Below are 13776 nucleotides of genomic sequence, written 5' to 3' on the forward strand. Positions count from 1 at the left end.
AATGTTAACTAGATCCTGATAAGTATCAGAGGGGTAACATGCATCTGACGAAGTGGGTATTCACCCACAAAAGCTTATGCTCCAATACATCTGTTAGTCTTAAAGGTGCCACAGGACTCTCTGTTGCTTTTTATAGATCCTGATACTGGATCTTGCAAACTAGTGATTTCAGTAACATCTCCTTTGGCTCTATCTTCACTTGGGCATAAATATCATGCTGATAAACCCTGATTGACCCAGTTATAGTGTGAGTAAGGACAAAACAAGCTTAACCACCCAGCTCTGCCAACACCCCGTAATTGTTCATTGCCTTTGCCTTTCCTGGTCTGTGTATCTTGACCAGAGACTGCAAATATACTGTACTATGTGGTGCAGTGAGCAAATATCTCCTAGAGATTCAAACATGATCACCAAACTCACTCTCACTTGTGATCTGAGCTAGTACTTTAAATCCACTATGTCAGACTGACTTTCCATTTACTGTGAATTCACAAAGTACATGAACTTTATGTGGTTGTGCGCTGAGCGGCCTTAATACTTGTGACAGAGCCATTTAGAAGAGAGGATCTGTGTTTCGTTTGGAGAGTGTTCTTTTCTTTACCCAAAATACAAGTACAGTGTTGCCCATTTTAGTGTCAAAGAGATGCTGAAATGGCTGGGAAGCAAGGGTGGGTGGAGTGCCCTGTACCAAAAAGACTAATATGACCTACCTGTCAAAACACACTAAGCTCTTGAGCTGATCCCACTGAAACCAATGTTTAAACTTCCATTGGTTAAGGCAGGAAGACAATTGGGTCTGCTTGTGTAGGAAAGAGTGTTCCTTTCAAACCAAGTACGCAAGAGGGTTTAGCTATTGTGCAGTTTATGGTCTTTGTGAGATTACACAAAGCCATGATATTTGGAAGGAATGAGCATGTCTAAACTGATACCTTTTTTCCCTCCTTTCCCAGCTTTACAATCCCTTGACACTGGGGGGAAAAGGCAGCATTGACACATTTTCTTTTTCTTTTTTTTTCCAGATACGGAAGAGTAAAAAAAAAAAAAAAAATTAAAAAAGAGACTGCAAATTTCTTTCATCATTTTAGCTGAGCTTCTTCATTCCTCTCCTCCTCCTCCTTCCGCAAAGACCAGTTTCTGGGGAAGGCGTTACACAGCTTTCAAAACAATCCTCCTCCCACTGGCTACTTCACAGTTAATGACTCTGGGGTTTGGGTGTTTTTTTCCTTCACTTTTTTCCCCGTGTGTGTGTGTGCGTGGTTTCTTTTTTTAAAATTCTCTGGAGGTTTTTTTGTTAACAAAATAATTCCGCTTTCTAGACAGGCAAAGCAAATAAATGAGGATCCTCCTCAGAAGCCATTGCTTCCCTATGCTAAAGCCCTGGCTTGTGAAAGACAAGAAAATTGGAATGTGTGTAAAGGGGCTTGAAATTACTGCCTTTGTACTATTGTTTCCATCTGCTAGGCAGAGAATTTGATACTAGTTTTAGCATCAATTCAGAGGATTTTGTTCATGAAGGTGGTGAATTGTTAAATTCATAAACTTCTCACTAGGACTTAGTACTGTTACACAGCTTTTCCAGCACTCTATGATATCGATTTTTGTTTGTTTGTTTTTTATTTATCCTGTGGGCAAATTCATTTAATCTTTGATTTATTTTGTGCACTTTTCTTATTTTGTTTTAGTAATGACTCACAAATAGAGTGTTTGCTCAGGGCTGTTGCCCACTAAAGCTCTGAGGAATGTACTTTTTGTGTTGTCTTCCATAACTAGTAATTACAATTAATGATATATTTCTCACATCTGTTTCTTAGATACCTGTAACCACTCTTTACCTGACCTAGAAGTACTGAGAGAAGGCAGGCATTAGGAAGTCAGATGGATCAATTCCTCCTTTCATCTTAGTGTGACATTTCTTTTATCACTGATTGAATGGATGGGTCAAAGGAAAAGAAAAATATAAGTTTTTAATATAAATAAGTTGGAAAAGTAGAAGCAGACAAAGAAAGATAGTTTGTTTGTTTTTTCTATGGTCTGGAGTGAAGTAGGCCCATAAACTTTAAAGGTGAAATGTTCAAAACTAACTAACTCAGGCCCTGATTCAGGAAAGTGTTGCTGTTCATGAAAGCATTAAGCATGTGCTTAAATGCTGTCCTGGATTAGGGCCCCAAGATGGATCCAGTTCAATATAACTTGATTTCACCTATCCATGTGAAATTCAACACACAAACACAGTTATAGTGTGTATAGTTTTGCCCTGTTGTTCACATATATATATTACTATGAGTTAGACTGCTTTCATGCTACTCTAGAGAATGTGGAAAACATTAGCCTCAGGAGGAAAATAAACTCCATCTGTATTCCATTTCCATGTTCAAAGCACAAAACTTTGTTCTACCACCAGCCTATATTAGATAGAAGACTCACAGCTCCTGTTCAAAATGCATATGAACAGGGATGAGCATGTTTAAGATGGCAGTAGAAAATATTGCCATACTTGTATTAGCCTCACAAAACACTATCAGCAGTGGGGCTCGCTCAAGTTCAGATTTTGAACATGAACATCCCATAGCTCAGGAATGTTTGTATCCAGGATTTTGGTTCAACCCACTCTGCAAAATTCAGATTCACATCTGAGTTTTTACTTCAGACACCAAAGTTTCAGTTTGTTCAGATATAGGGATTTAGTTGGGGTCCGTCTCATGCTTAGTAAAATATTTTCCCTTGGAAGAAATATAAAAATAACTGCTGTTAGCATACATATAGCATTCTCCAGCTGTCTTCTCTCTATTGGTTCCTTTAAAGAAAATAAAGGAACACACCATATTCTAATTCCTTAGAACTGTTTCTGTGACTGTTCCACACTCAGAACCCCCATCAGCTTCAATGGAAGTTCCACACACCTAGCAGCTGTAGAATTTGGCCCGTAGGCCCAGATCCAAAAAGGTACTAAAGCTCCTAACTTTCATTAAAATCAATGGAAGTTAGCAGCCTAAATACCTTTGTGGATCAGTGTCTTCGTCTTTATCAAATTCTTTAAAGGGATATTGACAAGATATAAATAATACTGCATTGCTGACCCAGTCCTTACTCCTACGGGAGTTTAACTTGAATACGGTCTGAGCCAGCACTTTCTTTTTTTTTTTTTTAAATGATCCCTACATAGTTTACAGTGACTAAAAATTCCTTGGACTATTAAAACTGAAATAATTTTAAAAGTCAAATTGATCTTCAGCTCTTTGTGATGTATTTTTGACACCACACTCTGCTTTGACAGTGAAATGAGACTACGATGAGCCATTTCTTGGTTCTCATGCACTAGCACTTTGGCGCAACTTCAGGCAGTGAGGGTGACAAATTACCCAGGGAAGTGATGGATTCTCCATTTCTTGAGGTTTTGAGATGAAAACTGGATGCCTTTCCGAAAGATATGCTTTAGTCATACACAAGTTATTGGGCTCAATGGGTGAAACTGAACGGTCTGTGATAAACAGGAGGTCAGACTAGATGTTCTAATGGTCCCTTATGGCCTTATAATCTATGAATATACCACAGTGGTATATTCACATTTAAAAATATTTTTGACATTTTAAAAAAGTCGTGAAATCATTTCTAGAAGACTCTGTGGCCTTTCTAAAAAAAAAAAAAAGAAAGAAATATAGATGCTGAGAGACTGCAAAGAGAGTGGTGTAGGTGGAAGAGTCTACCTCAGTGGTTCTCTTTGCAGGTTCAGGTCCTAAACTACTATACTTGATGGTATCTCTCTAATTAATCATCTCACTGAAATGCTCAATAATATTGTGCTAGTGCTTTGAGAACTAAGAAATGATATCTCTAAACATCTCCCAGGTGAACTAGACAGCAGGCACAGTGTACTTATATAACAAATTTGCAGTACTATCTCTTATTTTATTTCACAAGTTGTCTGTGAGTGCATGAAACTGAACGAATGGCTCTTTACACAATTCAGTTCAATTAAATACATTTCCTCAGTGTGTAAAACACAATGAAAAATATCTGTTCTTAATTCTTTACCTTCCATTCAGCTTCTCCCTTTGTGTGAGGGAAACAAAGCTGTAGATGCCTTACAGTCTGCTTGTCTATTAGAAGAGACAAAGTGTAAGCTACACATATTGAAAATACGAGGCCCCTGCTGCAGGCCTGATTCACTTCTGTGGGAGTCACATGCATGTAAACACAACCATGGGTGATGGGGATGTTACAGATTGAGACCTGGATTTGGAAGTCAGCCTGTGTACTAAAATGACACACTTCAGCCTTTAGGATGAGAGTGCTGGTCAGATCTCTCATAAAGTACCACCTTGCTGGATGACAAGAACAAAAACTGTCTCCTAATCTGTGAAAGTGAATCCAGGCCCCTTATATCCTATAAGTAGGGAGCGATTTCCTTGGGTGCCCCGCTAACTTGTCCGTATTTAGACTTTTCAAAGTAACTGGTCTTCAGAGAACTGGTGTAGCTCCATTGACATAAATGGTGCCTGTGCTTCTATCTAACAAAGGCCCAGGCTGCCCTTAAGGAATGTCAGCAGATTTTATTGCCAATTTACAATTTACTTACATTTTTTAAAGTGTAAATGTTCCCAATTCTGTACTCAAATAATGATTTAGTTGATGAGAAAACTGGATGTGTCTCTGACAACGTGCAAAGATAATTAGGAGTAGGCAGGGTCAGCTGTCAAAACAAAACAATTTTGATGCATCATTTAAAAGCAGATGGTCGAATGCTTATATCCACTACTTGACCAGCTTTAAACATGAACTGCACAGCTTTTCATCAAGGGCATAAGCTCAGGTTTTCTGTTTTTCCTTATTTATAATGCCTTTTGGTGTTAATGACATTATCCACAGTCACAAGAGAAACATAGAAGCCCTGGAGTCAGGCATCTAAAAACTCTTGCAATTTCAGTTTTAAAAATATTTTAGACTAGTCACAATTTCAACACTCTCTCTTTAAATAAAGATGCATTGTTTTACACTGACGTTTTACATTCAGCCACTAGTATTGTTCTGTACTATAGTAGGGGAAACCCTGAACTTAAGTCCTGGTAGGTAAATAAAGAAGACATTTTTAATTCTTCTGTTTTCAATACCCATTGATTTGTAGCTGGGACGGGAGTGAATTTTCAAAGGGGCCTCATTGCAGCCTCTTTTGTGCTTGTGGAAAAAAACTGACATGCAATTTTTTAAAAAGGCCACCTGAACATACAAACACTAGAATTTAAACATGCAAAGCTTACTTGTGCTTAGCTTGTGTGCAAATGAGATTTGGAATGGGTAGATTTTGTTATTTGTGCGTACAATTGATCATGCTCAAATTCTGTATGCAGAAAGTCGCATGAAAATCTTTTGCAAAGACTTTACATTTTAGCTCATGGCGTGTACACACAAAATCTATAACTGATTTTGGATCTGCTTTTTAAGTAAAAAAAAAATCGTATACCTTAAACATTGATGGGCACGAATTTTCTCATTCAGTTTCTATCTAAGGGCCACAGCCTCAACGGGGGAAAATCAGTGCATCTTCATGGAGTGAGGAGATTTCCCTAAATATCTAATTATTTTGCCCTGTTCTCCTCCCAGTGGCACCAGTTTCATACTGGTATAACTCCTATGACTTCAATGGTGTTTCACCTGATTATCACCAATGTATGAATGACAGGAGTGTCAGGTCCATTTATTTATTTATTTTATCCACCACTTCATCAAATAAGCAAACACAAAACAATGACCCTCTATTTTCCATCTGCGCACCCAATACCAGTCCCTCATCTGTGCATGTGAGATTTCTGAATATTGAAGGTTAAATATGGTAAGACACTTTACAAGCTGAAGATAGAAAGCTGGGTTAAGACCTGCAGCAGCGTGGGAGAGGGGGCCCAAATGAGAGAACTTGATAGGAAAAGCATACTTTACTTTCAGACTTCTCAGGCTCCAATCCTTCTCCCAGTGAAGTCAATGATATTTCGTCCATTTATTTCAATTAATATTCCCCACCATTGGCTCAGATCAAGTGCAGTGTCAATTTAATATCTGATACATATTCTCTCAGGGGATGAGTATCCTGCTCTCGCAGGGAGATGGGTTTGGTCATCAGATAGGTCTTTTCCATTTCTGATCACTGTGGTCCAAGCTATGAACAAATCATTTGACCACCATTGATCACTTTATTTGCCATTAAAACAGAAAAGCAGACACTTTGTTTCAGGTTTGTCAGATTTTTTTTACTCTTTCTTCCCTGCATGTTTTTTTTTTCTTTTTCTGAGCAAATATAGTGTGAGATTTCTCACTGGCAACAAAGCAGAACTGTGACTCTCTCTTCATCGTCTGTCTCACACACAAGTACACAAACACATGACAGTACACACATACAGGCTTCACAATACACTGTTAGCACTTCGTATTCCTTTTATTTCATTAACATGCATGTATAAGGCCTGTTGTGTACTCATCTTTGCCCAGTTCTAGAAGCCATCCTGTGGTAGGAGGATGTGTATATGTAATTTCATCATCTTTGCTGGATGATTGTAGGAGTGCATATATAAAACAATCAATTATGGCCATAGGTGTTGTGTAGTGATAAATCCTAGTGGCAGAGTGAGCATTTTCCTTTTCTTCTGGCTTGGATGATATTTTTATACAATTTTATATACAATTTTTTTAAATATTTGCTATTTTTATTTGTAGGGTTCTGATTGGGTTTTACCAGAACTTCTGGTCATCTGCAGGCCCAGATTGTCCCATTAAGATTTCTCTTCCCTTTTCCCCCCCGTAGACAAAAGCCATTGCATTTGCAACATCAGCTTAGAGCAAAAAATAAAATAAAACAACACCTTGGACCCAAACATGTCATCAGTTGGACTGAAACTGATGGAAGTTGCGCACAAGCTCCGTTCAGTTCCACTAGCATCCCCATTGGGAACTAGCATCAAAGCGTAAATGAGAACATGTATACAGCATGCTGAATGCCGGGTGATTCAATCTGAAGTCCCCACATATAATGGTAGTGGTGTCCTCCTTCAGTGTGGTGGCATTGCTCCCTCCACAATGGATTTAAATAGTAAGGAAAAAAATCAGTCTTAGTTCCTATGGTGCTACTTGTGAAGCAGCTTAGATCAGGAGGAAATTACAGCAGAGGCACAAAGTAGTGCACTGACTACCTTCGGCAGGAAGGAAGTCTGTAAATTACCAGTTTACATGTAAGACTAGATTTCACTGTTCTCAAATTACATTTGTAGCAATGGGTCCTGATGAATCTAGAGAAAGTTCAACTTGTTTTGAAGTGGGGGGGGGAAGGGGGAAATTAACCAAAATACAAGGATTCAAGATTGTAAAATAATCTTTTCTCAGCTGACGTTGTGCAGGGAGTCCTATATATATAAAGCTGAACATACACTTTAGACTATCTTTATATTAGCAGAAATTATAATGGAGATGTCTTGTTGAACTGAAGTAATATAAGTAGTATACACCTTTATTACCTGTAATCCAGAGCCTTTTTCAAGCAGGCAGGTTGCTATATGTGTTTTGCATCAGGCAATTAGAAAACAAATCAAAATCCATTTTAAAGCAACAGTTAAACACAAGTTTGTTGGAGAAAAACCTCTTTGCTTTGTTCAGATGTTACAATAAATAAATATTGTTTTAAATTCTTCTCCGCAGAGTTGAGAACACTTGCCATTACATGGGCACAATTCCTTTCAGTTTTGCATTTTTTTGTTAAGTTACTTATTTGAAAGAAGAGGCTTGTAGTCTCTAAATGTATAAAACACTTTTCCAGCATTCCAGTTTTTCTGTAAATGAGTACATGTATGTCCATCCTGTTACCAAATAAAGTCAATGAGGTCTCCACTCCATTTGAATTTGAATGGGGGAAGGGGTGGTTTGTTCAGTCACTTTTTATATCTGCCACAAACATGGAGGTCTGCACTGGCTCTTTGCAGAATAACAAAAATCAACATTGGTGTACTACTTTTCATGTTGAAAGCACTATATGAACATTAACTACTTACTCATCAGAATCCCTATGAGAAAGATGGGTAGGTAGTACAGGCCCCATTTTACAGCTAGGGAAACTGAGACAGAATGTAGAGGTAACTTGCCCAAGGCCACATACGTGAGTTGGTGTCAGATTTGGGATTACAATTTAGGAGTTCTTGACAGCTAAACCTGTCCCATTCCACCAGGCAACACTGTCTTTCAGAAGTGTGTGTGTGTGGGGGGGCTTTCTCTGCATTTAAACAATATTTTGTGTCTAAAGGTCAGAACTTTATATGTGCATCTATATAGTGTGAGTTTATCTATTTTATATACGCTATGTTAGAGATCAGCCTGAACTCTGGATTATTACAGATGGCCCCCCAAAATTTTTTTGAGACATTTGGATCTTATTCCAGAGTCAAATTTTATGATGGGGCTTAAACCAAAAAGCAGGCTCAGGAAATCCAGATTTAGATCCCAGGATTCCCACACATCTACCTGCCAGTTTGTCTCTACTCATGTCTGCCTTCCAATAACAAAACCTTTTGTTTCAAATAACAATTCTGTTTACTGAGTGACATCTGAGTGCCGTCTTCATCCTTGATTATATGTAGGGTTGCCGGGTGTCTGGTTTTTGACTGGAATGCCCGGTCAAAAAGGGACCCTTGCAGCTCTGGTAGCACTGCTGACTGGGTCGCTAAAACTCCAGGCAGCAGCGCAGTGGAGCTAAGGCAGGCTCCCTGCCTGCTCTGGCTCCGTGCGGCACCTGGAAGCAGCCGGCATGTCTGGCTCCTAGGCACAGGGGCAGCCACGGGGAGTCTGCACGCTGTCCCCAACCCAAGTGCTGGCTCCGCAGCTCCCATTGGCTGGGAACCGTGGCCAATGGGAGCTGCAGGGGTGGCATCTCCGGGCACAGGCAGCATGCAGAGTTCCCTGGCCACCCAAGCTAGACATGCTGGCTGCTTCCAGGAGCCACCTGAGGTAAGCGCGGCCTAGCCAGAGCCCACACTCTGGATGCCCTCCCATGCCCCAATCCCTGGCCCCAGGTCGGAACCCCCTCTTGTACCCTAAATCCCTCCTGGAGCCTGCATCTTGCACCCCAACCTCCTGCCCCAGCCCTGAGTCCCTTCCTGCACCCCAAACCCCTCATCCCCAGCTCCCACCCCAGAGCCCACATCTCCAGGCAGAGCCCTCACCGCCTCCTGAACCCCACATTTCTGGCCCCATCCCAAAGCATGCACCCCCAGCCAGAGCCCTCACCACATCCCACATCCCAACCCCTCGCCCCAGCCTGGTGAGGGTGGGGGAGAGTGAGCAACGGAGGGAGGGGGGATGGAGTGATGCGGGGGGCTTGGAGAAGGGGTGATCAGGGCAGCGGGTGGGGCAAGTGTGTTTGGGTTTGTGCGATTAGAAAGTTGGCAACCCTAGTTACACGCATTTTATGTTTAAATGGGAAAGTAAATGAATAGATTTCACAGTAATTCACTCCCCTCTGTGCAAGCAGATAAATCCCTTGTTCGTGAGATTTATTGAAGATTAAGGGGAAACTTCTGAGAGATCCCCTTGTTACAATATTAGAGCACATCATAGCATTACATATGCACTGTTTGTTTATTTAAGTTTGAACACCTATTCCAAGGGTTTAATCTGCCTTGACAGATTATTTAAATTACAGTCCATAAAAAAACCTAAAACAGAAACAGCACAGCAGAACCCACAAAAATGTCACATACCACATAATGATCAACTACTCTCAAATGCCCGCTTAAAGAGAACATTTTGAAATCTAGCCTGAAAGTCGTCAAAATTGGGCTATTTCAGACCAATGGGGTGTGAATTCCAAAGTCCAGGGGCCCACACAGAGTAGCTCACTGGCTATGAAAGGAATCAAGCTCAACTGCTGTCTACTGATCACAACTGCGTCAGGTGCTGTACTGGGAAAGAAGCAATTGCTCAGACAGGCAGGCCCCAAGCTCTTTGAAGCTTTTTAGCTTAAAACCATCCCCTTTCACTCCCCCTGGAAATCCGGTGCCAATCTCCAAGCACTGGACTCCTCTGTTCATATAGTGCTTACACATCCATAAACTCCAGCTATGAATACAACTACATTTACTCACGGTGGGCCAGGTTCTGATACCCTCACCAGGACTATTTGTGACGTGAGTAAGGGGCAGAGTCTCACTCTGAGAATGTGGCTACTTTTTTTCTTTCTTTTAGTCCCCATTCTGAAGATCTTGTCAGCCTTTCTCTTTTTAATAAAATGAGACTCTTGATCATCAGTGTTGGCGAGAGACTTCAGCCATTTCTCCTTAATGGGGGATATACAGTTCATGACTGTCCACTAAGAGGTTGTGGGGTTTTTCTCTTCTTATTTTTAATAAGGTCAACATGTCTCTCAAGCACATGCTCATTCTTATTGACTTTCATAAGGGCACAATAGGTATCAACTGGTCTTCTTAAATTCTGGTAGTTCATTGCTTTTGTCAGCCTCTCAGCACTTTGCCTAAACTGCTTCAGGTAGAGAGGAAACCAGCCCACAAGTTTTGGTAGCTGTTGTGATCCCAGGCTTTGGCTGACCCATTATAGAGGCCAGCTGTGAAGTTCAGATCCAAATACAAAGTTGCCAGGTCCACTTGCAATATTTTAGATTCCCTTCTTTGGAATAAATGTATAATGGAATGAATATTCAAAAACAGGTCAAAATATGGAGGAAAATGCCATCAACAAAATCATTTAGCACTCTCCCCATGGTCTGCTAAAAAAGTTGAACAGAAGCAAGTGAAGAGGCATTCATTGTTGGCTCCTCTAAAATCAAAAGGGCCAAAGAAGGCTGCTCAAATAGAGGAAAGTAGCCTGGTTTTGTAAGGAAGTTAGCTCCACCCACAGTACTAAAGCTGCTCAGGACAAGTTGAGAAGACATGCCAGAGAGGAGCTGACCGTATCGAGTGGCAGTGGTAGTATAAAAAGCATTTGCACAGAGGCAGGCCTGCAGCTCACCCGTCACTTCTGAGACCATTCTTTCTTTTTAAAGGTTCAAAGCAACATTCAAACGAGGCACCAGGCTCAGGTTCCACGACAAGCCGCCTTACGTTGCCAGGTCAGTAGGCACCTCCATGCCAGAATGTGTTTGTATCATGCACAGCCACACAAATAGGTAATCAGAAGGATTTTTATCTTTTCAGACAGTAATTCCTCCAAGAATTAAGTCCTATCCACCAAGGTCACAGTTAACTCAGAAATTCACTCCTGTTTTGAGACTTCGATTGGATGGACCCTGTGTTAACTTAAAAAAAAAAAAGCTTATGTTTTGTGAATTGCTTTGTGCAAATTATTTTAGTTTGCTGAATGTGGTAAGAAAAACGGGCTTTGTTCTTGTCACCCACATAGAGGAGTAGAAGAGAAGTAATATGTTTGTTCGGTGAATCACAGGGCAGCTGTTTTTCAGTTCTTTCTCGCCCCAAGTCCCTGCTTTCTTTGATATGTCAGCGATACCATCCTCCAGAGGCCCTTTATCTCTTTATCTTTATCCCATTGTCTCACACAATTTCACACAGAAGGAGGGAGGGCAATAAGGGAAAGCAATATGAAATGGTGACTCAGAATGACTCAGCATGGAGGGGTAGTAAGGACATACACCTTTGGACGACATTGGATGAGAGCACAGGTAAGTTCATATTGAATCACCTGGAGTGTGGCTCAAAAAAAAAAAAAAGAGAACCCCGCGAAAGCAGTTCACTTCTGATTTGGAAAGGCATTGAAGAATTAGTGACTATGTTCATTTTTTGAGGTCTACTGGGGATGTAAATGCAGGTATTTAAGGTATAATACAGCTCTGCATATGGACATCAATATGCAATAGCACATCACTGTGTGACTAACATCTTCTTGCTAGCCGTGGCATGAGATAATTTCATGTCAAAATAACAGCACAGTCAGCAGACTTTTCTTCGAGGTACAACCCAGTGTAAGCTGTACAGATCACTGGCTGTAACTCAGTAAAACAATGGAGAGATACTTGAAAATGTTAATTTTCTCAGATGAAGCAGCATACTCTTTGAAGCCTCATGCACAACTGTGTCCTCTAATAAATATGGACCATCACTGAAAGTAAAACATAAGAAACTGGTCACATCACTTCTCTGAAGACTTTTGTTATGAACGTTGCCTGAAACGATTCCTAAATAGAAGGTACAGTACAGTAAACACCATACAATCATTCTCTTAATGTATTGAATGCTTCATTATTGGCTGAAGTAGTTAATAGGTATTGTAGCATTAGCTGTAGATTTTGCCTGCTCCCATTTCTTTAACACCCTTGCCCTGGGTGCTATACTTTTTTTAAAATGTGTGTACATTTATATTGACATTGTTATATGTGTGCTCCTGTTTCAGATGACTTTGGATAGGACTGCCTTGAAGATTAGTGTCATAATAAAAACCTACTAGCTCCGATGTTTGGAGACATTTTTTGGAAAGGCATGTAATTTTTTTTTAAAGGGTGGTTAATGTATAAGTTAAACATTTAAGGTCAGCAGAGGAGAAATTTGTTCCTAGATTGCTTTATATATGTTGTTTGCACTCTTGCACTATTCCCCTGATAATACACTTGTTTTAACAAGCAATGTTTACAGACTGCTTTTCATCCATGTTGTCCATGACATTTTTGTTGCTGTAATAAGCTAGTGAGCACTTGCACATAATAGGTATTGCCTGCCTACTTGCATGTAATATTTGCTCTCAGAATGTAGGTAATTACAACAGGGTAGTTAAAAAGAGGAGGGAGCACAATGCAGAGGATCAGGCTCTGGAACGTGTTACACAAGATATAAATTCTCTTCCCTTCTCTGCTATCTCTGGGTGACCTTGGGCAAGTCACTTCACGGCTCTGGGCCTCAGTTTCCCCCTCCATACAGTGGGGGATAATAATGCTTACTCAAGGTTAAGGGCTTTGAGAGCTATGAAAAGAGCTATTTTAAACAGAAGTGGTAGAATTCAAATACATAAATGCTGAGGGAATATGTTAATATACCTCTAGTATAGCACATACTCCTGTATTTGTCTTATACTGTTGATACATAAAGTTAGTATACATAGCAGCAAAAATGTATATATTGCAGCAGCTGTCCATCCCCCAACGTGCTAAGGGAGCAGATTTTCAGGCTGTTACTTTGAGTGTACTGACTAATTAACATTTCCATTGTTTTTACTATTGTTAGGTCACCTGACTTGAACACCAGCAATCGTGAACATCCTCCTTTAGGAGAGAGGGCAGCGATGGTTCTATCTATGTACCTTGCAGCAGGAGAACACTTCACACTGTCTTACTGTAGTTTAGCTGATCCATACAATGTAAACCTGGTGCCTATTCAGTCTTTGCTCTGTCACATTGTGTATTGATAACCATCTCATAATGGATTGTACAAAGAAGGCTTCCGAGTGGCACTTAAATAACTGGCTGTGTTTTCTCTCTCTTTATTAAAACTTTCCCACATCAGTGTATGTTTTGGCATTGACTTAATAGAGTTTCTGAATGTGCATGTGTCATAATGTACCATTATACTTGTACATGCCATTGTAGAGTTCACATAGAAATGTTTAAAGTTTGGTACAGGGCATGAATCAGTTATTCATACCCACAAACTTGCGATATATTGCTGGGAAAAAGTTAAGTGTAATATTTATGTAGCCCTGTGGGGCATATAGCTTTGTAACAATTCTGATCTGCTATTTATATACTGCACTATTAAGTTTCTAGGCATCGGCCGTTTTTGGAGGCAGCTG

The 13776-nt window shown here is 40.3% G+C and overlaps 1 protein-coding gene across 13 annotated transcripts in view; it reads left to right on the forward strand.

Annotated features, from left to right (window-relative positions):
• Positions 1 to 13776, forward strand: part of PDE1C (phosphodiesterase 1C) — a 548714-nt gene that overhangs the window by 519371 nt on the left and 15567 nt on the right. For 8 of the 13 annotated variants that reach the window (XM_045004983.1, XM_045004970.1, XM_045004971.1 and 5 more), the window contains one exon: positions 11027 to 11092. In XM_045004983.1, the coding sequence (XP_044860918.1) occupies positions 11027 to 11092 (66 nt within the window). Of the gene's footprint in view, positions 1 to 11026; positions 11093 to 12032; positions 12473 to 13211; positions 13480 to 13776 lie in introns of those variants that run through there. The other 5 variants (XM_045004974.1, XM_045004978.1, XM_045004972.1 and 2 more) reach the window with 3 other exon arrangements.

This window comes from Mauremys mutica, chromosome 2 (assembly GCF_020497125.1).
Source record: "Mauremys mutica isolate MM-2020 ecotype Southern chromosome 2, ASM2049712v1, whole genome shotgun sequence".
Taxonomy (NCBI): Eukaryota; Metazoa; Chordata; order Testudines; family Geoemydidae; genus Mauremys; species Mauremys mutica.